Source organism: Dipteris shenzhenensis, chromosome 1, assembly GCF_047967505.1.
Source record: "Dipteris shenzhenensis isolate YYH24624 ecotype China chromosome 1, Dip_SZ_1.0, whole genome shotgun sequence".
In the NCBI taxonomy this organism is placed as follows: Eukaryota; Viridiplantae; Streptophyta; class Polypodiopsida; order Gleicheniales; family Dipteridaceae; genus Dipteris; species Dipteris shenzhenensis.
Window position 1 is genome coordinate 25534876 of NC_141596.1, and position 26274 is coordinate 25561149.

The window sequence follows — 26274 nt, forward strand, 5'->3', positions numbered from 1 at the left end:
TCGGACAGGTACATGGTTTTGATTATCAAGATACTTTTGCTCCCACAGCTCGACTAACCATAATTTGCAGTGTTTTGGCTTTAGCTGCCGAGGGAAGTTGGCCCATGTTTCAGATGGATGTAAAATCCACCTTTTTAAATGGAGATCTCAAGGAGGAGGTATACGTGGAACAACCACCAGGTTTTGAGATCCCCGATTCAGAAGGTAAAGTCTACAAACTGAAGAAGGCACTTTACGGGCTGAAACAGGCCCCACGAGCATGGTACCAGTGAATTGATGCCTACTTTCTGCAAAACGGGTTCAGGAGGAGCCCATCTGATGCAAACTTATATATCTTCAGAGAAGGAGGCAAGTGTATGATCGTGGTCCTTTATGTGGACAACCTTGTCATAACAGGGAACCATGAAGAGAAGATCTCGCAGACAAAGAAGTTGCTAGGAAGAGAGTTTGAAATGACAGACCTCGGACTGATGCATTTTTGTTTGGGGATTGAAGTTTGGCAAGAGCCGAATCAGATCTTCATTTCATAGCTAAAGTATGCTGGAGAGATACTGAAGGCATTTGGCATGGCTGAGTGCAAGACAGTTGGTACCCCTATGGAGGTTGACGCGAAGCTCTCAAATGAGGATTCATCACTAGTGGCGGACGAAGCGAAGTACAGAAGGCTTGTGGGTAGCTTGATTTACTTGTGCAACACGCAGCCAGACATCAGTTTTGCGACTAGTGTACTAAGCAGGTTTTCCAATAAGCCTCGAGAGAACCATTGGTGGAGGGCAGGGATGTGGGTGCTGAAATACATCAAAGGCACACTTGATTATGGCATCACCTATACCAAGGGCAACATCTTGACTGGATTTTGTGACTCGTATTGGGCAAGAGATGTGGACAGCAGGAGATCAGTGACAGGTTACTGTTTCTCACTTGGATCTAGAGCTATGTCATGGGTCAACAAGAAGCAACCCATAGTTGCTCTTTCTTCTATCGAGGCTGAGTACAAATCAGCATGCTTTGCTTCTTGCGAGGTAGTGTGGTTGAGGAGGATTTTGGGGGACATGGGTGTAGTGCAGAACAAGCCTACGCAGTTATCATGTGATAATCAGAGTTGCATGGCGATTGCAAAGAACCTTGTGTTCCACGCTCGCACAAAACACATTGAGATTCAATATCACTTTGTACGCGAGCTCATCATGGATGGAGAGGTCGACTTAGTGTATTGTCTGACTACAGAGAATGCTGCGGACATCTTCATGAAGGCTCTTGGAAGAGACTTGGAGAGGCATCTTCATCGACTTGGCATTGGGCCAAAAAAGTAAGTTCACTTGCGGGTGGACATTGAGGGGGGGTGTTAGATATTGCATTGTGTTTGTATTTCAACAAGGAAGGTTGATAGATCCAAAATCCCTTTCTCCAAGAAGGCTTCTTTTCATCATAGCCACCGAGTTGTGGATAGTTAGTGAATTTCTTTATTTATGCAAAATATGGGCATGACATGAAATGTTTGTTCATCTAGGGATTATGAGCTAGGCCATATTTCAAAAATGAGGAAGAGATGAACTTGAGGCATAGAGAGGATGTAGAGAAGCCTACTTTCCATGATACTCTAGAAATACTCGTAAGCTCACCATGAAAAAGCTTGGTGTAAAGTAAACTCCAGCTTCAAACAAGGGAGTCAGGGACTTATGTTCTAATTGAATTTGGAGTGTCTACCTTTATGTGTCTCTGTATTATAATGGGTGGAAATATAGTATGATTTGGAAGAGGTAACACATAACGAACATTTGCAATGGGCTAATGCATGTTTGATCAACACATTTGCAAGCTCTACCCTATCATGTTTTTGGCCCATGGACTTTGATTGTTTGTCCTATGTTTAATTTTTTGAGATCAAAGAATACTTCGGATTGATGAGCAACTCTTGGTAAAAGGACTAATAGATGAGCCTTAAAGTTTTGCAAAACCTTTTTCTTTTTACGTTATACTTTCTGCTGCATTCGATGGTGCTTGGGTGGAGAGTATGGGCAATTAGATCTATGGAGGTAGAATAAAAACATCAAATTCCAAGAGTTACAATAGTCCCAGTTAAAGATCATATAATGAGACTCTAATGCAAATTTCATTTTCATCCAAAGTTAGAGCAAATTTTATGAGATACATGGTCATAAAAGAGTCCTATTTTTTTAAAAAAATATCTAAATCCAACCCTATTTACCATAACTCAAAGTCTCAAAACTATAATGTCGAAACTGATAAATGCATAAGCAAAGGTAGAAATGTCTAAAATATACTCCCTCGTGTTAACAATTATGTCAAGATAGAGGTTATATATCTCTTCTTATATCCTCAAGCATCTATAATGGTTTCAAGTATACAAACCCTTGAGAGCAAAGAGGAACCATTAAGGTAGATACTGACTTCATCATTTAAGGGCTAGTGCAATGTCATGCTTATGCAATGGAGGAATGGCACTATTGACATTCTCCACAATCTTACAATTGTGACATTAAGATGGGGGAAATTTTGAAGAATGGAAATAGTGCCATTTTTTGGAGGCGATGGATAGATACATCCAAACCTTAGATTTGGTATTCTAGTATTTTGATGCTATATGTTTCTGATCCAAGTTACAAGTTCTAGTGTCCTCGATTTAAGTTTTAGATTCCACATTCCAAGCTTCATATTCTACAAGCTCGGGGTTCAATTTTTGGGATCTGGATCCAATGTTTAGGTCTATGCTAGGTTTATGAGCTTTGGGTTTTAGTGTTCTAAATTGTGATCTCAAATATCAAATTTTGGGTTACGATCTGTCTTGAATACTACGATACTAGGTCCTAGGTTCAAGTTTTGAAGTTGCCAACTTTGGTATGGGTCTAAGGTTTCAAGATTTAGATCCTAGCTATATGCTTCCAGTAGGTCCAGGTTTAGCATCTTAGGCCCCAGGGGTTCTAGCTCAAGGTGACAATGCAATAGTATTTTGACAGCTTTCAATCTCAAGTTTTAGACCACCAATCGTCCTTGAGTCTTGGATTTTGAATTTAAAAAAATATCTCAAGCAACTAGATCCGTGGGTTTTGAATCTGGCCAAGGGTCTAGATGTTGTCCAAATCATTCTAGATTTTATGTGTCAAGATTTTAGGGTTTAGGGGATGATAGCATAAGTGAAGATCTTTATTGAGCCCCATGGTTTAGATTTGGAACTAAGTGGGGTAAAATTTTGGTTGTCGAAGACCTAGAAAAGATTCTTGGTTTCACATTTAGGGAGTAGAGTGTAGGTTTGGATGTCGGAGTCCCAAAATAGATTCTTGGTTTCATGTCTTAGGGGTTCCAAGGTTTGGGATTTTTGTACTAGGTTCAATTTTTGGGTCCTAGTTGTAATGTTTCTATCGTGAGTCCCACATTTTGGACTTTGGGCCCAATGCTACCACAAATGTGTAAATGCCACGGACAAGTCTATGATGCTAGATAATGTATCGCACAAATGGATCCCATAGATCATATTTTTGTCTCTTGATTCCAATAGAATCTCTCTCTCTCTCTCTCTCTCTCTCTCTCTCTCTTTCTCTCTCTATGCATGCACCATTTATTGCCCTCTCTCCTCTTCGTTCCACCTCATCTCTCTCTCTCTCTCTCTCTCTCTCTCTCTCTCTCCCTCTCCCTCTCCCTCTGCATGCACCATTTATTGCCCTCTCTCCTCTTTGTTCCCCCTCATCTTTCTTACTCTCTATCTTTACTCCCTCACCAATACCCCCACAGCCTCCACATTTACTCCTCTACCCCTAGATCCTCCCACGAATTGGTTTTCCCGTTCCACTCTAGCCTTCAATCTCCTCCATCTTCAGGCCCTGCTCGGTCATAGAGAATATAATATTTAAGATTTTTGCATATGATTCTAGGGTGATAAAAAAGGAAGAGCAAGCAACACACACACACACACACACACACACACACACACACACTCACTATCCCTTTCCCAATATACATTCAATTTACTTTTTATCCCTTCCCCCTATTTTATTTCCATGTTTAATCATCCCCCCCCCCCCCCCCCCCCCCGGCCTTTTTCCCTTCCTTCCCCCACCCCCTCTCTAATTTTCCCCTAGTTTTCTCCTTTATTTCCCCCTAATTCTGCTTAAATTTCCCTTAATTTTTTCTTATATATTTTTTCTAATTTTCCTAGACCCTCCCCTCTTTTTCCCCTCAATTTTCACCTAGTTTTTCTCTCGATTTCCCCCTATTTTAACCCCCCTAAAGTCCCCCTAAATTTTCCCAATTTCTTCCTTAACTAAACCTATAACCCCCTCTCCCCCTAACCTCCCCTCCCTAATTAAACCTCTACCCAACCACCTAGTTTACTCCCTCCAAAAGAAACCCCTTGTCTTCCCTGACCCTTCTTTTCCCCGCCTGATAGTCGCTTCCAACTACCGACTGGCCTCACAAGCTACTTAACCCCCTCCACTCTCAGTAAGTCTCCTATGCTCTAAATTCTGCAACCTACTTTAAGCCCCTTGCCTTTTGCTCCCACCATTGTCCTATCACCTCTTGTGCCTCTCGTATGTGGACCTCTCACCTTTAGCTGCTGCCCTTCCTTGTGGTTCCCTAGTAGTCTCTACCCTGTAGCTGTCTCTACGTCTCTTTACGACAGTCCCCAAATCTTGTGCCCCCTCTACACTACCTCTCGACTCCTTTCTAGTTGTGCATGGTCCTCTGATCACATGGCACTCCATCATTGTACCTTGTTGTACCTGCACCTATCATTACGACTTGGACATTAAGGTCCTCTCTTTTCAATCCCCCCCCCCCCAAATCCTTTACTTTTCCCCATCCTTTATTTCCCTTAAAACTCTATCTCTTAATTGATCATTTAGGGATCTAAGGCTTCATTTATTTAAGTTTTATGCTCTTAGTCTTTCTTAAGTCTTTCCAAGTGCTTATTTTTTTAGAAAAAACCATGTCTTTCTTTTAAAATTTTGCATTTTATGCTCTAAATATTAATTTATGCTCCTCTTTCTTATAAAATTTCCCCCTTCTTTGCTCTAAATCTTAGTTTGACATTTAATGCTCTATGTATTTATTTATTATCTCCTCATTCCCCCCTTTTTTTGTTCTCAACACAAATGCATTAACATTTTTCTTCATTGCATAACAATAAAATTGCCTTTCCTTCAGCACAACCCAACTAATTTTACACATATATCATTGTGTCAAAATTTAGCTTTATGAGTTTGTAGCATGAGCAACTATTTTTATTGTGATCCCAATAAAAAGGGAGGGGTGTTTATGACACTTGTCTTCCCAACTAAATTCAAATATGGTTCTTATCAATTTGTTTATTGGATGGTGGTAGGTATGCAGACTCCCCTCTTAAATAAAAGTGATGCTTGCTACGACTTATCAAAGCACAACCTTTCGAACAATTGTGCATTCTACCCCCAAAAAAAAAAAAAGCCCACCTCTCATTGAGCTTTTTGACAAAACATTAGCGTTTAATATTTTTCATTAATGACAATTACTCTCTCTTTTGAGCTACATTATTTTCATTTCACTATGGAAAGGGGTCTTGTCAAGTCTAAAACACACACATAATGTTTCCCCTGCAACTTTGGACGGTTACACATAGTACACATAAGTCATTAAGGCCTTCTTGCCTCTTCACTCACTTCTTTGTTCACTGAGCAATTCTCTCTTCCCCACTTACCCTTTTGATCTTGCTCTTCTAGCCCAAACAATTCCCATAGTAGCCCCAAAATAAATCTTCTATCCTAAATAATTCCTAGGTATTGCTTAACTTTCTACCTACCATAGACCTCTTCTTAAACAATTACCTTCGCTTGTCGAATTTCAAACTCACCATAATCTAATACATCCTTTCCACTCCTTAAACAACACTTCTATTCCTCTTTGGGTAGACACTAGGTCATCACACTAGGTGATGACCTACTGTCTCACCTAGTGTGTTGTATCCTAATGGGGTTAAGTTGGGTACACACACACACACACACACACACTTACTATCCCTTTCCCACTTTACATTCAATTTACTTTTTATCCCTTCCCCCTATTTTATTTCCATGTTTAATTCTCACTGTACCTTGTTGTACCTGCATTTATCATTACAACTTGGACATTAAGGTCCTCTCTTTTCAATCCCCCCCCCCCTAAATCCTTTACTTTTCCCCATCCTTTATTTCCCTTAAAACTCTCTCTCTTAATTGATCATTTAGGGCTATAAGGCTTCATTTATTTAAGTTTTATGCTCTTAGCCTTTCTTAAGTCTTTCCAAGCCCTTAAAAAAAAAAACCTGTCTTTCTTTTAAAATTTTACATTTTATGCTCTAAATATTAATTTATGCTCCTCTTTCTTATAAAATTTCCCCTTCTTTGCTCTAAATCTTAGTTCTACATTTAATGCTCTATGTATTTATTTATTATCTCCTCTTTCCCCCTTTTTTTTGTTCTCAGCATGAATGCATTACCATTTTTCTTCATTGCATAACAATAAAATTGCCTTTCCTTCAGCACAACGCAACTAATTTTACACGTATATCATTGTGTCAAAGTTTAGCTTCATGAGCTTGTAGCATGAGCAACTATTTTTATTGTGATCCCGATAACAAGGGAGGGGTGTTTATGACACCTGTCTTCCCAACTAAATTCAAATATGGTTGTTATCAATTTGTTTGTTGGATGGTGGTAGGTATGTAGACTCCCCTCTTCAATAAAAGTGATGCTTGCTAAGACTTATCAAAGCACAACCTTTTGAACAATTGTGCATTCTACAATTTTTTAAAATTGACCTTTTTGACAAAACACTAGTGTTCAATATTTTTCATTAATGACAATTGCTCTCTCTTTTGAGCTACATTGTTTTCATTTCACTATGGAAAGGGGTCTTGAGGGGGTCTTGTCTAGTCTATAAAACACACACACACACACACACACACACACACACACACACACACACACACACACACACACACACGCACGCACGCACGCACGCACGCACGCACGCACGCACGCATGCACGCACGCACGCACGCACACACACACACACACACACACACACATGCAAATTTTATCTCCAATCGAATGATCAAAGAAAGCTTGCTAAATGGGAGACCCGATGTCGGCAAAGGGCTTTTTTGGATAAAGGTTGCTCTTCCAAGAAATTCTTTAAAAGTTTTCATGATAAAAGATAGGCTGCTAATATTTGTGGCATCCGGATGCCTCATGGTTCTTGGTCCTCATCTCGCTCAAAGCTTGCTGCTTTTTGTATGTAGCACTTTTCATCTCATTTTGGGCATGTGGACATTCTTTCTCCTCAAGTTGTGTTTGCCCGCCAACTTCTTTTGTAGCATGTCCATCCCATTCTCTCTGATGCTTAGGCTTTGGAATTAGAAATTCCTTTCACTTAAAGAGAATTGTCAGATGCTGTTAAATCCTGTGGCAGATGGAAGTCTATAGGATGGGATGGTTTCACAATGGAATATTTTCTTGCCTTCTGGGATATCGTCAAGCCTACTTTTCTGCAAATGGTTAATTCAGCATGGGAAAATCAGCAAATGCCTATGTCATGGAAAAAAGGATTTGTTAAGCTCCTTCCAAAAAAGTAGCTATGTGATTCGCTCTGATTGGAGACTAATAATGCTCATGCCAGTCATTTACAAGATCATAGCCAAAATGGTTGTTGATCATATTAAAGCTTATTTGCATGATGGGCTGCATTCTTTGCAATATGGCTTTGTTCCCCGTAGGCATATCACAGATAATATTGCCAATGCTTATATTGGGATTGAATATGCCAAATACACACAATAGCATGTTCTGCTCTTACAGGTGGATATTTCAAAATCCTTTGATACAATTCAATGGGAATTCATCTCGCAAACAATGCGAGCTTTGGGGTTTGGAACAAAAATGCAACAGATTATTTATTAGCTATATAGGGATAGCAATGTAGCCTACATTCTTTCTGGTGATCTCTCTGATGAGTGGACTCTTCGTTGTTCAGCCCGTCAGGGATGTCCCCTTAGTACTTTATTGTATGCCATTGCTACCCATCCTATTCTGCAATATATTGATCATCTTGTGGCTACAGGCTCCCTTCATGGTTTGGAATTGGATGAAAATTGCAGCATGGTTGCTCAAGCCTATGCTGATGCTTCTTTCTTTACCCCAAATAATGCGCAGAATGATATTTTTGTTTTGATGCAGGCTCTCTCTGTTTTATGGTTTGGCAGCTGGTCTTCATGTAAAATTTCAAAGGTCTAAGCTACTCCCATTGCATTTTAAAGACTGGCATAGTCTTTTGTGGACCGAGGAAATCATTCCACCCACTCTGATTGTTCATCATCTTGGTTACCCTTTGGGGTGGGGTCTCACTCGTCGTCAACAGACTGATTGGGTGATGGTCAAGCTTTGAAAAAAGCTACAGTATTGGAAATTAGCAAACTGGCCTTTGCATGTTCAGCTTCAGATATTATAGTCCATCCTTGTGGCTTATATTCAATTTTATTTGCCATTGATCCTGTTCACCAAGGCAGATCTTGCTTCTTTCATGTCTGCCATTATGGAAATCTTTTGGTATTCCAAACATGGCAAAAAGAGTCTCAGGATGCTTTCAGTGCCTCAACTTTGTTCTCCTAAGATGTATGGTGGTTTGAACATCACGAATATCCAGGTGCACATCCTTGCTCACAAGGGAAAAATGTTGCTGCAATTTCTGCAAGGTGATCAGCCTTGGGCTCTTATGATTAGATCTCTAGTCACACATATCAATACTTTTAACTTTGCTTTCTAGCAAATCAATTACTGGGATTTCTTATTTGGTCGCATCAATGGATATCTTCGCTAGGTAATTCTTTGCGAGCTGAAAACATTCACTTGTCGATAGTTTTTCATTCTCCAGTGGCTTTACAGAAACCTCTCTATTCCTGCTTTGTTTCTTTTAAGGGCATCACTTCTGTTGCTGATGTTATTCATGATGGTAGCTCTATGCTACCTTTTTCTCTGGCAGCTACACGGTATGGCTTGGGCTCTCATTAATGAGGTTTGTGGCAACAAATTGCTTGTGTGCTTTCACATTTTGTTCCAATTCCTCCTTTGGAAATTCAAGACATATTGGAGGATTGGACTTTGACTTCCTTAGGGTCCTCTTATTGTCCTTTGAGGCTATCTCAGATTACGGTACTTGCATTGTATAAAATCCTTTTGCCTCAACCTTGGGTTTCAGAGAAAGGCAATTCTACTTGGCGAATGCATCGCCCAGCCAAGTGGTGGAGAAAGAGATTACGATAGCTTTGGGCCTACAAAACTCCTCTTAGGCAACATGTTTTCTTCTGGCGAGTGCTTCTGGGCATTTTTTCCATCTGGATAGATGTTGGCTTGTAGACACATTGCTCCTGCTCGTTGCTACAGACGCTTGAGTTCTCGGGAGACTGTGCCTCATTTATTCTAGTTCTGTCCATGTTCTCATGAGTTCATTGATTTTCTTCGGTAGCTTTCGAGCAAGATTCCTGGCAACACCATTTGGGAAGTCTTTCTGGCTCTTTGGTTTTCATCCACCCAGACTGGAGTTTCATCTTTTCTTTGTTTGGGTTCGCTATTGGGCACTGTAGACTTTATGGACAGACAGGAACTGTAAAGTCTTTAGTGATCCTATATTTTCCTTGTTTGGCTTTTTAAAGCGTTCTCTGCAACAATCCTTCTTTGATTGCTTGCAGACGCGCTGCATAGATCATGATGTATGTCTCACATACACTGAGATTTTCAGCTACCTGCTAATGTAAGCACGCACGTGCATGTCTGGGTGTGTACATGCACGCGTGTGCATGCATATGTGTGCATGTGTGTGTGTGGCTCATCATCATATTGTCATTGCCACTTGTTAATGATGTCAATCTTCAGGCTAGTCTATGCCCCATATCTTTTGGCATTGCCCTGAATCTTATGATTTCTTGTTGCTATTAACACAAAGGCTTCCAAATCATTTTCTTAGTGCTTGTTTGCGTCTTTGGATGTTTGGTTTTCATCTAGTCAAGTAGGGCTATGATCTTCTCTTTTACTAGGTTCACTATTGGGCACTATGGACTCTATGGAAAGATCGTAACCATCGAGTCTTTGGTCACCCCTCTTTGGCTTAGTATCACTTCTTCTGAGCATCGTTAAGGCAATGTCTTTATGACCTACATTCGCGGGATTTAGATTATAGTGACGAATGGATGTCACTCTTAAAAAAATGTGTGTGTGTGTGAGTGCACACACCTACACATGCACATGTGTATGCCCACCCACCCATTTATGTATGTGTTCTTTATAGCTATGGTGTAGTTGCATACGTGTGTGTGTGTAGAACATAGTGGATAGTGGAGAGCCCATAATTCTAGTACCCATTCTAAAATAGGATGGTCAAATCAAGAGGATTGGTCAATGCATAGGAATTGGATAAATGAGCCATCTAATCCTTACTAAAGAAGTGAAGGTGGTAAGTGTGTGCATTTTGTCCCATAAAAAGACGTGTCCTAACAATGTCAAGCATGACCGCTTGTCCCATTGATAGAACCAATCGGCACCATGAAAAAGGGCAATACTCATGAACTTAAAAAGAAGATAGTATCCATTGGCAACACTTATGAGATAAAGAGAAAATCAAGATTATAAAAAACAAATATTCCATTGTCGTGTTATATTATAGTTAGAACCTTGTGCATGGGTGTTATAGGGGTCAATGAACCTTCCATGTCTTATGATGTCAAGAGCTGTTCCAAGAAAAAGTAAGGTCTTGATATGAGAGGTTGTAGAAGCACACATGAAAATACCAACAAACTAAAGTACATAAGTGAAGCTCGAATTGTAATCGGAAAATTTATCCAAAACCTATGAGCTTGAAACCTAAATCCTAGAGAAGTGAATGTAACATGAATGAACCCGGAACTTAGAGTATGTAAACCCGAAAGTTGGAACGAGCAAATCTAGAACTTAGAACAAATCGATCCAAAACCCAAGTAGATCTAAAACCCAAGTAGAACAAGCAGATTCGAAACCCAAGTAGATCCAATATACAAAACAAGTAGACCCACAACAAGTGTTTTTGAAACCTAGAGCCAATAGACCTAGACTAGGTGGATCTGAATCATGTGAACTTAAAATCAGAATGACTAAACTCGAAACCTAGAGTAAATGCAACAACCTTGACATATTACATAGCCCTACTTTCATGAGCTCTAATATACATGGTCACTTTGGAAATTCCTTTAATCTATTGTGGAATATGCTTGAATGAACTTGTCTCCCCAAATTGGTCAACCCTCTTTTGATGGGAACAATTTTAATATGCCACTCCACCCTAATGAGAGGGACCTATTGGCTATCATCGAATCCGTCCATTCGTTTTCTCATCTATACTTCCCATCTACCTATTCTAAAGACACAAAAAAATTAAAAAAAAAATATATAAAACATACATAGCTTAATCTTAGAGGCTGTTCATGATGTTGACTTCATCGGCTATCACCCAATCCGTCCATTAATTTACTCATCCATGCTTCCCATCTACCTATTCTAAAGGCACAAATCATGCCATATATATATAACATATATAACTTAATCTTAGAATAATCCCTAAGTCCCTTCATAGTTTTGACTTCTCATCATTTGCTACACTATTTGGTTTGTAATATGTTCTCAATAATCTATATTTTCTTCTCTAGAGCAACGGTAGTAGGGGATTCACTCTAGTAGTATTCATTTGTAGTACATTGCTAGTTTGCCTACAAGTTCGAACCCCCCCTTAAGCCTTCAACAACATTTCTTGCCTGAAATTACTCCGACAACACATGAATAATGCTCCCCCTCATAAGAAAAGCATAGCTTCCTCCATGGCGACAAGAACAATCCATTGAGCTCATTTGGAACCCATTGCAATGGATTTCAAATAAATTCAAAGTATTATTCATTGCGTGAGTCCTCTTTTTAACTATTTTCAAATTGTTGTTCATATTCTTATTTCCCAAAAAAAAATCTTTGGTGGAAAAGATTATGGCATATCTAAGGCACGTGTGTGCATATTTACATAGATTTAATGTTTTCTTGAAAGCTATAAGACATAAAAAGACAAATATTGGCATAAAGTCATGCATTTTGAAACTATAACATTGTTTAGTCTCTATGAGATTGCTTGTGGAGTTGCACTTGAAGTTGTCATATACGAAAAAAAGGGGACCATCTTTTTGCCCTTTAACCAGGTAGTTTGTAACATGGTACAAAGATGACCACCAAAAGGTAGCTGAAAAGAAGTCCCACCCATTAAAGCACACAGTGAGGGGAGCTTCTTATCTCATTCACACATCAAGCTTTTTTTCTTTTCTAAGGAGGACAAAACATTCATTATTGAACTCAATGATCCAACCTTAAAGCTCTATTCAAGGCAGGCAGATGAGGTAGGACCAACAATAAGGTAAGTAGGACCTACAAAAGGCTTAACCATCCAACCCATTGAGCACCCCATTGCTACTAACCAAGTTAAGGAGATGTGATGTCTCCCACAAGGCAAGTGCTTACATGAGGCATGAGTTTGGTGAGATTCAACCATGTCAATATCAACCATGATGCATGAGCTCGGGTAACTAGTACTACTAAGATTAAGGGATAATGAGTGCCCAAATGCTACTAACCAATTTAACGAGATGATGCAATGCCTCCTACAATATGAATACTTACATGAGGCATGTGAATGGTGAGATTCAACAAGCCCCGAACCAAAGTTGAGTTATCTTAATACCAAACTTGACTAGTACAACCTTACCAAACATGAAATTACAAGCCCATTATGTACAGACCAGCTCACCACATGAGTTCATTTCACTACTCCTCTGAGGCCATGTTCTTGTCAAGGCTTTGATGCAGCAGGCTCTGTTGGTGTTGTGAGGTGGAGGAGCTCTTCAATTTTCTGTGCTAGGGCTGGGTTTAAATGGGGTGTCGAATCACTGTTGGGACCTGTGTGTGGGTTGGTGTCGGACAAGTTTCTCTATCGAATGAGCTTGCTACAAATCACTCTCAAGGTTCGAATGAGCTTGCTACAAATCACTCGGCGCGGCCGATTGATCCCAGTCCTAAAGCTCCCGAGTCCCACGAGACACCACGCCGAGTGAACCCGAGTCCCACGAGGCAGTGATTGATGCCACATGGCCCTTTCTTTGGATTGCTCAACCTCCACTTTCAAAAACCCAAACATCATTAGGCCCGGCCCTAAGGACTCGTAATAAGCCACCAACATACACACACACAAACACACAGCTACCCATTTTCCAGCCACTGCACTAGTGCGCTCGACCTTTGCAGAGGCTGACCGCATCATCATCATCCCCCTTTCCATCATCTTACAGATCGTATTTCTTCCTCGCCTCGCAATTCCGCTCTCCTCAATCCCCGCTTCAAAGCTCACAGAAGACTCATCAGTTCAACACATCGCCAGTGAAGCGGCCATCAGAGTTGTGGAAATCATTGGGGAGAAAAGGAAGAAGCAACAGAAAAACCTCAGCAAGGAGTAGGAGGAGGCGGCGGACGAGAGAAAAGACGGAAACAGAGAAGGGAACTGCCTTGCTTGCTTGCTGAACATGAAATCTTCGCTCCAATTTCGCGAGGAGCGATGCCCCTTGCTTCGGGCCAAGCTCCCCTTCACCTTGGGAGGCATCCCCCTCTCCTCCGGCATCGCCTTGGGCAACGGCCAAGACCTCGCCGTCCACGTTGGGACTTTCTTTCCTGCCGGGCCTTCCTTCAAGTTCGCATTCAAGCCCAATGATCCTGTTAGCCCTTTCTCTCTGATTTTGAAGACGGGGCTTGGCCTCTGGGGCTCTCCGAATGGCGCCGCTCTTGCCTTGACCGCGGAATTTCACTTTGCTCCTAAAGGTGGAGATCATCCCTTTTTCTCTCTGCGTGTAAAACCTCGGACCGGAGATTTCAGCGTTAGAAAGGATGTCAATCTGCTGCAGAGCTCACCTAAGAAAGCTCTTGTACCAGTCCAATCGAAAGAGAATGGCGCACAGAGCCATGTCAATGGTATACAGAGCCAAGTCCCTCTGCCCAATGGTACCACGCCTCAAAAATTCGACAACGGCACCCTGCCATCTCCTCTGTCGAACGGAGATACAAAAGGAACTCATAAGCGAAGCGCCGGGTCGGAGAAGGATAAACTTCGCAGCCCCTCTGCCGATTCGAATAACGTAGTGATAGGATCTAATTTCTCCTTGAAGATCGAAGGATTGGATAGAGACTGGAAAGGTCGAGGGGATCGGAAGCAGAAAATTGATTGTATCAAAGACCAGGACACTGATTCTGAGACAGGATTGGGTGGCAATTGCGTGATAGTGGACGTTCCGGATGAAATCCTGCAGGAACAAATGAAAATGGAGCTCCAGAAATCTGGCGAAGCGCGATCTATGAGTGTTGAAAACGTCTTTCGAGGCTGCAAAATTGTTGCTCATAGTTCGTTACCTGTAGGTAAGCAAGCCCTGCTCAACGTCAGGTGGGGGGTCAAACCTCCCCCCGAACTCTTCCAAGGGTGGGAAAGCAGCTGGCCACCCTTTTCTTTCTCCAAATTGCCTTTCCTCCTCCTGGATAAGATCACCTTGCAGAGTGTTGCTGCAGCTCCGGAGAAGCCTAAAGATGTCTCCCCAGTTGACAATTCAGGGTATTTAGAACGGGGATTGCTACCAGTCAGCTTTGTTGAAGAGAATCGAGAGTTAGCTCAGGTAGCGGCTGTATGTTACTCCATGAAGCGGCAGTTACACCTGCTGCATGCGGAGAATAAAGTCCTGAGGAGGGCTATGGAGGAGATGAGATCGCAGGTCGAGTATCGGGGGAGCATTGGGGCATGGAAGCCTAGTGGGGATATCCTAATAGAAGAGCAAACCGTTCAAAGGCCTCCACTATTGGATGCTCCCATGGGTGGGAAAGGGAGGGAGGATAATCGTCAAGATGTTGAAGTCGGGAAAGCTCAGAGAGATGCACCAAGAAAAGATGCACATGCGGAGTCCAAAGGGTCCAATTCTGATGTATCAGAAGAATTGAAGAAAGCTATCATGAGTGCCAAGAGTGGCTCTGCACGAGGGATCACTGATTAGACCACAAAATTCTGTACAGAGATCCAGTATGGCAGCTTTGGCATAAGCTGTCCACCTCAAGTATTGTACATGCCCTGGGTTCTAATGGTCTGTGGGTAGTTTTTGAGCGCTGCGGTGACTTTTGGCATATCATGCCTTGAGACAAGGGCGATGACCCTTAAATGCATTGCCGTCAGCGTTTCTCTCTTGGGACCTAAAGTAGCTTTGCAAGTCTTGTAGCTTGGTGAGTATATATGAAAGACCTGTACGTCATATGCGCAGGTGTAGTTGTATCCAAATCTTAGAATCTGTCCTCTGGTTCTAAGGTGACCTTGGGGAATTGTGTTAACCTATGGTTTCCAGATATTCGCGAAGAAATTAAGATTCGACTGATGAATATGTAAAGGTTTGTGATCTTGGCTAAGGCTGCCTTCAGAAATAATAGAGGTATTGCTTTACTTCTGTTAGTATGTCACAATGGATCGAATCTTATAGCAGCTTTAGAGATTGTAGATGCTCAAATAGAGCATGGATGACTCAATAATCCCTTTCATCTGTACGATGTGTTCCTACATAAAATGTAGAGACAGCTCTTTGTCTGACAAACTAAATAGGTTCTTTTGGAGTTAATCAAAGAGAGAGAGAGAGAGAGAGAGAGAGAGAGTCCTCGAAAATGGAAGAATTTGATGATATATTGTCTTCTGTTGGGGTGTTTTTGTCGATTTGGTTTTCCATAATTCATTTCAAGTTTATTTAGTATCTTTGTATAATGCAACCTGAATTTTATTATGAGGGCATTGTTATCTCGTCCCTAGTGTGCATGAGGGAGTAAAACTGTTTTGACTTTTGGGTGACTATCCGAGGCCAAAAGTCAACAGTTTGCTATTATGAGTATGTTAATCATCGGCCTGATGTTGCAGCCTTCTGGATGCTGTGATTATTTATACGTTTAGCAGTGCATTGCCCTATCAGCTACATTCTCTAGGATTTTGTGCTTATAACTAAAGTGAAAAACTAGTGGATGAAGAGAACGTGATCTCCTTGAGTGCGAATGTTCATCATGCCTAGTTGCGTGTCATCTCCAGAGCTGTGACCAGAAACAACCATATAGATGCATGGATAAATGTATGCTCATATGGGTGTCTCTTCACCCACTGTTGCCATTGGATGACGTGTGTAAACACCTATGGTCACCATATGATGTAGGCCATGTGTATGTGTTTTACTCCATGGTACCTCCTGCAGACATTGTGTGCATGTACATGCAGGGGAGATAACCATTGGAAGGTTTTATGTATCCCTTTTGTTTACTTCACACCCTTGGGAACCCCTTGCTAGCATGAGATCCTAGCCATAGATTTATCCTTGACCACCATGAGATGGCATGAGAAACTATGAGACTAGATGTATCCTTGACATAGCCTGAGGCATTCCCTTGAGGGGGGGTTTGATGGAATATCTCAAGGTATATGCCCCAGGCACACCTTGGGTTCTATGTGTGTGTGCTAGAGGCACAGTTAGGTGCCCATAAGTACTGTTAGGTGGTGGTAGATGCCACATAGGATGATTGAGAGATTCTAGGAGCTGATTGAGGAGATGATTGTCGAGCTTGGTGGCTCATGTAAGAGGTGCCTACATATGGACCTCACCTTTCTTCATTCCATAAGCAAGCAAGCAAGCATTCTCATTTCGTGTTCAGCTTCATGCTTTCCTTTCACTTCTTCAACAGTCCTTGCTATGCATCATTGAGCTGATGGTTTTGATTCTTGTGGGTGAGTTCTAGGATTAAGTACTCTTCTTTTTTGTTTTTCTTTACATGGCCAGTTTGGGCATGTTCTTGAATGCATCTCTCTCTCTCTCTCTCTCTCTCTCTCTCTCTCTCTCTCTCGATGTTTTTGATTCTTGTGGGTGAGTTACAGGGTTAAGTACTCTTCTGTTTTGCTTTTCTTTACATGGTCAATTTCTCTCTCTCTCTCTCTCTCTCTCTCTCTCTCTCTCTCTCTCTCTCACGTGAGAGCTGATCTTGTAATTCCCTGTGAGAGCAGACAAATGAAACTAGGTTGGAAGCAGAGTGTATTCTCCTGAAGAAGCTGAAATGGGACATTCTATTCAAGCACTGGAACTGCAGATTTAGTTTGTTTCAAGTTCATGTTGATGACTGTCATTCGGAGCAGGTCACGAGTGCCATGGTTTGATGGCAATGGTTGATGTCTTTGTGATATTGGGTATGATCAAAGTGATTATTATTATTTGCTTATTTGAGTGAGTTGTGAGCGTTATGGTTGTCTTGGAGAGTGTCATTGAATTATGCTAGAAAGATTGGAAGTTTGAGTTCCCTTCTTTTGAAATAAGCTCACATTGTTCACCAATCAGAGTGTTTCTAGTAAAAGGTTGTGCCAGATGAAGTATCAGCAAGCTTTCGCAGGCCTTGGCTGACAACATACTTCCCACCAGCACATGCCAAAGGAGAGGAGGGGTTTTCTGAATCGATCTGGCTCCCCATTCTCCGATATGCAAGATGGTAATCAATTTTCTTGGGAGTACTAGTATTGGTTCTTGTTCAGCATGTCTTACACGAAATCATGCTCGACACAGCTGTTTTGTTTAGCCTATTGCAGGAGGAACGACATGAAAGACATTTGTCTATCTTCCTTTTACCAACATCCTGACTTCAAATTTCTCATGAAGATCATCGACTTTGCAATGCCTGAAGGCTTGCACAAATACTTCATGGAACGTATGTTCCAAGAAAATAGTGATGACTGTAATTTTCAAGTAGAAGCCTTGGACAATGAGGTTTAATATGGATCCATTAGCGGTTCCATGGTATGCATTTAGTGGATCCTATGTGGTGCTTTTGGTGTCATTGCACAATTCCTATTACAAATTTGAAATGCATGAAGGCAGGCTTTGACTGCAAGATTGGAAACAGTCTAGTGATTGAAGAAAGTCGGTCACAGAGACTCTTGAGCAGGCCCGTAGAATGCCAGGTGATTCTGACTTGTAAAGAGGCTGCATACGCTTGATCAAGTTCTGGCACAGAACCTGACACATAATAGATCATCCGATTTTAGTGTGGTGTGCATTTCAAGCTCATTGTTGCAAAATTTAAGCATCATAATAATGTATTAATAAAGAACATTATTATTTCCTTAAACCTTAAGTCATCTGCTGTTTTCTGAAAAAGCAAGTCAGCAATAGGCACAGAAAGCTTCTCTTTTATATGCTCTCACCTCTATAGCTGAAAATTTGAGTGGAATGGTGCGGGCCCCGTGTTCTCGCCAGCTAGGTTCTACTCCAAATCCTCTCTTTAACTTTTGTGGTTGGGCCAGCGAGTGTGTCCTCGCCATATTTGTAGGGATCTTCTACCAAGGTTTCAAGTGGTGCAGTCTCAAGGTTGGTCAAGCAGCAATGCATGTAGTAATGATTTGAGCTGGTTTGACAAGTGCAACGCTGCATCGTTGTCTTGTTAGCAGTCAGTATAAGGTTGAAACCATTATAAATATGAGAAAGAAAGCAAGCTCAACAGTTGGTATGAGCCTTAAAGGTTGAAATCAACGTGATTGAATCATCCAATCCATTGTTATTGTTTTACGACCTTGTTTTCCCAGCTGTCTTTCTTTTGTGGCAATTGCACAATGCGTAGTTCTTTAGCTTATGTTCACAGTCTCTCAGTTTTTGGCTTCTTAATAGGCACTAGATCTATTTGTGTGGTTAAGTTTCTTTAGTGTGATGTGTGCATTTTAAAGTTAATTGACAGATGTTTGAGCAGATGCAATTTTAAGCATCATAACTGTTACATTACCAAAGGGCGTTATTATTTCCATCAAACTTAATTCAAACAGGCATGTGAGGCTTTGATTTGATGTGCTCTCACACCTATGGTCGAAGGTGTGAGTGGAATGGTATTGAGCCCTTTGTTCATGCTAGGGATGACAATTAGAAACTCATTGGTGGATAGATCGTTTGATTTTTGTGCTGGTTCTTCAGGTTTTTGCCATTGAGTAGGTCAGTGATAATCTCTTGTATTGGAAATCTAGCTACGTCCTACTCCAAGTCCTTTCCTTTTATAATGTTATAGGGGCACAGCCCGTTGTAGGACAGGGAGTGTACCCTTGCCATATTTTGTGTGGATTCTTTACGTATTCAAGAGTTTGAGCTGGTTTGACAAGTGAAACGTTGCTTCCGTATTTTGTTAGGATCTATGTCAGTTCATGTGATTCTTCACAATTTTAAGAAAGCAACAAAAGCGTGGTAGCTTGCTATGGATTGAATGATTCGATCCATTGTCTTTGTTACCTTGTTTTATTGATCTGTTTTTCCCACCAATGCAGTGTCCACAAGGTGTAGCACAAGGAACCCTTGGAGCAACAATCACCATACTGTGAAGATAAGAAATGCACGTGCAAAAGAAGAGAAGAGAAGAGACGAGAACAAGACTTCGAAGAAGCAAACAACCTTTATGTTCTTTACCTGGTACAATGAATTCAGCGGGCTGCTCCATGTAGATGCGCTCTCGTGTGTGGAGACCTCCATATGATGAAGGTGGAGACCAGGGCCTGTGCTGAGAGCAATAATCAATCAAAGGGATTTGATTTTGACTACTGCAGCATACATTGTTGTATTATTTGTGCCTTTGGTTTGCGTGAATCCATGAGCAACAAGCTGCATGTTGCTTGGAAAGTGTGTTCGACGTCCATTCAGCAATCACTTGGATTCAATGCTGCATCATTTGGGTGGAGGATTGATCGCCTCCCATGCATGGTTGGCTCCTTTGCTGCATGCTAGTGGGAGCTTCTGCAAATTGAGTGCGAAGTCAGATATGGATGTGGTGATCCATCATTGGATATGTTGTGGCTTGGATGCTTGGCATGTTCCCTTTCATATAAAATCTAAATTGTAATGGCTTTGAATGTCCTATCAATGCATGTTGCCCATCACATAAGAAGCCATCGAATGTAACTCTTTGAAATCAGGGACATGGGTTATTAGGAATGGTGCGGGCCTTGAAGATTGACGCATTTGAAAATGATGCGTTAGGTGTGGGAAAGTGAAAGTCATGCTTGTCTTGAGCTTCTTAGAGAGTTTGCTAAATATGGCATCAATGTCCTCATGTATGACCCACCATAAGAAATCCTAGTTGAATCATCTTGAAGGTCCCTAATGTCCCCAAGAGCGATAAAAATGCAAAGTTGCGCTTTTTATTCTCTAAGTTCCCACAATTGTCCAACTGTAGTTGTAAGTTTTCATGTAGTCATTTAAACTCCATTCGAACACCATCTTATCCACACACATGTTTTGATTGATCTTACCTTGGTGATGATCCAGTGCCTTTTGTGAATTTCTTGCACGTAGAAGTGCATTGCTGATCTTAGCATACCATCCTTTGCCAGATCACCCTTCTCATGTCTCTCCAACCTCTCTAAGTTTCGTACACACATGGACAATGATACAATAGTAAAGTTTGGATCATGAGGTCATAATCCCAATCCCAAGTGACCATATTACCCTTTCCCATGCCCATGTGGAATCACTCCTGTTAATGAAACTGACAATTGGGGGCATTTGTCCGTCTCTTTCGATCGCATCCTCAATCTTGGTATTGCTATCTTTTATTGATCCATCTTGTCATGTATGATACACAAGTTTTTTTATGGATTCAATTGCAATGTCAAACGCTAGGCATAATAGAGGTTTCTACAGCTTTGTTATTGTATCATGTGACATCGACGTCGCCTCAATAGTTTATCACGTTCTTGTATACATTTTGTTGCCCCCAACTGTTCTTTGATCTCCGAACAAATGCTGCACTTGGAGTTTTCACTGGTCTTTGCATGACTTACATGCTTGGACTTTGTGGTCCATATTCTATTGAACGTGGACATAGACATCTGCTTGTACCCTAGCTGGCCCAAGGTTGTATTAACTTTGCTCGATATGTCTACTTGCTTATACATGTCCGATATTGGTAATTGTATATTCCTTGACCCATCTTCACCTGTTCGGCTTTTGTGTAGCAATTTATCCACATTCTTCTCCACAAAGTCTCTCATAACTACTCTTTCAATCTGTGTGATTCCAAGCTTTCCTTAAAACCCCTTTGTTTCCATGGATGGCACTACACACACCTTGCTTATACTGTCCTCTATACCTATAAAATGAGGTCTTTGGGATGCCATATATCTTGTACCATGCCAGTGTACACACATCCTTCCCATTAACCACAAAATTATATCTTCATGTACCCACGCTGTCAACTCGATTTGACGAGTCAAAAATATCATACACAGTGTGCGTGCGTGCTTCCAAGTTGAAGCTCCAAAAGTATTTGCGAATCTCTTTTATTGCTTCCCTACTAGTGAGTTAACATTTTTTATCACAGCCACTTGTTAAATATCATCCACACATAACCTCAATGTAGATGCCTTTTGAGCGATAACCCTAGCCTTCTGATTCACCATACAATACAATCTCTTTTTTTTGTAGATTGAATTCTTGCTTGGGATGAAATCCTCGCTAGAACACTCTATTCCATCAACTCTGTCTATTCACACATGTTACCACCTATGTCTTCGTTCTCTAGCAATGGTCTTCCATCCTCAAATGTGAGTCTCTTGATAGGCCACCTTATTAAATTGACACAAACTGTGGGGGTTAAAGGCCATTGTACCTCAACCCCAATTATGTACAATACTCAAACACACATATATATGGATGACATAGAAGATTAGGGTGTTCTGCACCTACTAAAACTTGTGTGACTCTCTTTTCTGGCTCTCCCTCTCTCTCACCTTCTTCCATTCCGCTTCTGTTGTTGAGATCTCTTAACTTGTATCAGAGTGCGGGTGTTCTAGTTGAGCCCAGGTGTGAGCCTGGAGCTTGAAGTCTGCTGCTACAGCTCTGTGGAAGGAAGGATAAGCTCTGTTGGGTGTCTTTACCTGCATCCTGATGTGCAAAGACCTTGTAGAAACCTTTAAAAAGTTCTTTAAGTGGTTTTTGGCAAGCCAGCAGGTGGTTTTGGAGGCAAAAGACAGTCTATTTTAGATATGAGAGTCTTGTGATAAATATATCTTTCTCTAGAAGCTAAATCTCACCCTAAGATCGAAAGAAAAGTTGTAGAAGACTTTGAGTACATTTTTTGTTTTTGCATCTTTGTCATCCGAGTTTTAAGTGAAAAGTTACAACTCCTGTGAAAAGTGGCGAAATTCAATTTCGTGCGCAGATTTCGTGTGTTGGATCTCCATATCCAGGCCACCATTTGCAGTTCAGACACTCCCACTGGATTCAAAGTGGTCCAAAACTTCTACTTGTGAAGCTACTTCTGATTCCGTGAAGTTTTGAAGTTGTGGTGAAGCTCTATCTACTCCACCGTCTTCATTTCGTCATTTTCCTGTGTGAGTGGGATCTCAACATCCAGGGCTTTATTTGTAGAGCTGTCTATCCCGTTGGATTCAAGACTACGTGAAACATCTGTCTACAAAGCTGTTTGCCATTCCGTGAAGAATCGAGGGAGTTATGCTTCTCTGTGTTTTTTCTGTCGTCTCTGTGAAGGAAATTTCTCAAAGTTTCCAAGACCTTCTCATTGATTGCCATGTGGCATTTTGACTAAGGTTAAGTTTCCTAAGGTTCATTTTTGCAAGTAAATGCAAGGGTTGACTGGCTCTTATTCCATCCTTGGATGAGATTTTAGAGTTGTGGTGGCAGAAGAGAGATATTTATAGATTGTCTTGTTGAGTTCAATTATGCAGTGACGCCCATGTTTGAGACATCCCAGGTTTTATTTTCACTAGTGGTCATTGTCGTGGGGCTGTAATTTCTTGGATATACCTTAATATGGATGCATAGTATATTCACATGAGTCAGATGCATTTTGATGCTTTGAGCCTTTGAGGTTTGGTGATATTCTCTTCTATTTTGGCATACACATTTAGGTGTACTTGGTATTTGGTGTGATTTCTCTCTTGCAGGTACTAGCATTTGGGATTTTGTTTCATTTGCATCATGGGATCCTCTTCCATTTCTGAAAAGGAGTTTTTTAGCATTAAAAAGTTTGATGGGATAAACTTTTCTTTACGGAAAGAATAGATAAGGGATTTGCTTATTTAAAGAGGCACATTAAACCCTTGGCAGGGATTGGAGCTAAGCTTGTAGATATGTATGAGGATGATTGGAATGAGTTGGATGCATTAGCAAAGTTTACTATTAGACTTCATCTTGTAGAGTCAGTTTATTTTACAATAATAAATGAGTAGACTACATAAGATTTGTGGAAGAAATTATGTGCCACTTATGAGAAGGAAACTGCCTCTAATAAAGTTTACCTCATAAAGAGGTTGTTTGAGCTGCAGATGAAGGAAAGGATCTCCATTGCTTCTCACTTGAATGAATTCAATATTATTTTCAGCCAGCTTCAGGCTTAGAAGATGAATTTTGATGCGGAGACTAAGGCAATATTCCTCTTATGTTCATTATCATCCTCATGGGATACCTTCTGTATAGCTGTCAGTAACTCTACACTTGGTGGAGTACTGAAGTTTGATGATGTTATGGGTGGCTTGTTGGTCAAGGAGATTAGACGAAAGTCTCTGGATGGCAATAAACAAGATGCAGCCTTAAATGTACAAAGGGGCAAATCACAGTTCAGGAGGAAGTCCCAAGAAAGAGGGAAGTCTCATAGCAAATCCAGGGCACGGAACATTGAACATTACCACTGTGGCAAGAAGGGCCACATGAAAAAGTATTGCTACAAGCTGAAAAGAGAGCAAAAGGATAAGAAAAAGAATGTGAATTGGGATGTAAATAAGAAGGAAGAGAGTCCAAGGGAGGACAAAGAAAAAATCAAGATTAGGAGATTAATGCAGTCACTGATGATAGTGACAATGACATTCTCTTCATGTCTAGTCTACCTGCAGACTTGCTTAACAATTCAGATGATGCATATTCCCAGGATTAGATTTTGGATTCTGGTGCTTCATTCTATGTTACCCCATAGGGAATGGTCGCTGATGATAGTGACAATGACATTCTCTTCATGTCTAGTCTACCTGTAGACTTGCTTATTAACAATTCAGATGATGCATATTCCTAGGATTAGATTTTGGATTCTAGTGCTACATTCCATGTTACTCCCCATAGGGAATGGTTCTTCACTTATGACAGTGGAAAGATAGGTTGTATGCATCTTGGAAATAACTATGCATGTGACATAGTGGGAGCAGGTGACATAAAGTTTTCTTTTGCAAATGGGTCTACATTTGTTTTGAAAAATGTGAGACATGTGCCTAAGTTGACCAAGAGTCTCATTTTAGCAAGCTAGCTAGATGATGCTAGTTTTCATACCACTTTTGGCTTTCAATGTTTAAAAATTCAGAAGGGCTCTATGGTTTTGGCCAGGGGTGCCAAGTGTGGGACTTTGTATCCCTTACATGTATCAGGGGTATCTGATCATGTTGAAGTACTTCTTTGTGGCATTGTAGGTTGGGGCACATGAGCCAGAATGGAATGAAACTCTTATGCCATTTGGGTTATGTACCGCATTTGAGTTTTTCTGATTTTGAATTTTGTGAGCATTGTCTCTATGGCAAGCAGACTAAATCAGCCCATAAAATAAGGAGAAAGAAAGATCTTGAAAGGCTTGATTTGGTGCATTCAGACATATGTGGTCTCATGCCTACACGATCATTAGGCAGGGATGAATACTATGTGACTTTCATTGATGATGCAACTAGGAAAGTATGGGCTTATGCTATAGCTCGGAAGAGCGATGTGTTCTAGGTATTTCAAAAATGGTTGGCTTTGGCTGAAAATCAGTCAGGTAGAATGCTTAAATGCCTATAGACCGATAATGGTGGAGAGTATATCTCTGATGACTTTCAACATTTTTGTGATACACATGGGATCAAGAGGGAGTTCACGTCCCCTTGTACTCCAGAGCAGAATCCAATTGTAGAACAGATGAACTGCAGCATTTAGGAAAGGTTGTAATGTATGGTTTACAATGCAAGTCTTTTTGGTGGTTTTTGGGCTGAGGGAATGAAGACAACAATGCATGTGATCCATAGATCACCTAGTAAGAGTTTTGATGGTGGTATTCTTGAAGAGGCATGGAGTGGCAAGAAGCCCACCTACTCTCATTTGCGTATATTTGAGTGTGAGGCATATGCACATGTGTCAAAAGAGCTTCAGAAAAAGCTAGATCCTAAGTCTAGGAAATGCATCTTTTTGGGTTATGGTGAAAGTGGAGAGATGGGCTATCGTCTCTGGGATCCAAAAGAAGAAAAAATCATACGAAGCCATGATGTGGTCTTCAATGAGAAGAAGATGCATAAGACACCCATGAGGGATGTGGAAATGAGGAGAATCACTCTCGAGGATGTGAATCCACCTGCATATGTTGATAGACAGAACGCTATCCATGCACCGATTGTGCAAGAAATGGTGCCCCCATGTACTCCCATAGGTACATAATCGAGGACAGTTGATGAATCATCTATTGGTGGAAACGATGAGACAAATGTGGCTCATTTGCAAGTGGTACAGCAAGCTGAAATGCCCTTGAGAAGAACATCTAGAGTGTCTAGACCGCCTGAGAAATTTGTTCCACGGGTAGACTATGTGGTGCTTATACTGATTGCGGGGAGCATTCTTGCTATAGAGAGGCTATGATGCGTGAAGATCAGTGCAAGTGGGAGTATCCTATGTAATCAGAGATGAGTTCACTCATAAAGAATAAGACTTGGGACTTGGTTTCGTTGCCACATGGAAAGAAAGCATTGCCATGTAAATGGGTCTACAAGATGGTCACGGGTGACGATGTGCTTAAGTACAAGGCTCGTTTGGTTGCCAAAGGGTTCAAGCAAGAGAAGGGTGTGAACTTTGATGAGATCTTCTCTCCAGTTGTGAAGATGACCACACAGAGATGTGTATTTGGACTTGTGGCAGCACAGGATAAGAAGCTTATGCAGATGGATGTCAAGACAGCTTTCTTACATGGGGATTTGGATGAGAAAATTTACATGGTACAGTTGGAAGGCTTTGAAGAAAAGGGCAAAGAGCATTTGGTTTACAACCTGAAAAAGAGTCTCTATGGCCTTAAGCAAGCGCCTAGAGAATGGTATCACAAGTTTGATGCTTTCATTCAGTCCCAGGGTTTCAGAAGAAGTGAGATTGATCACTGCCTATAC

General features: G+C 41.1%; 1 protein-coding gene across 1 annotated transcript; it reads left to right on the forward strand.

The window, feature by feature from the left end:
• Positions 1–13256: 13256 nt before the first annotated feature.
• LOC147905596 (uncharacterized) lies at positions 13257–15549 on the forward strand. The gene has a single exon (XM_087373583.1). It carries the CDS (start codon positions 13607–13609, stop codon positions 15110–15112), a length of 1506 nt encoding a protein of 501 aa, XP_087229709.1. The 5' UTR covers positions 13257–13606; the 3' UTR covers positions 15113–15549.
• Positions 15550–26274: the final 10725 nt, after the last annotated feature.

Excerpts from the sequence above, each read along its gene's own strand:
- LOC147905596 (XM_087373583.1), top strand. The coding sequence starts at position 13,607 with ATGAAATCTTCGCTCCAATTTCGCGAGGAGCGATGCCCCTTGCTTCGG.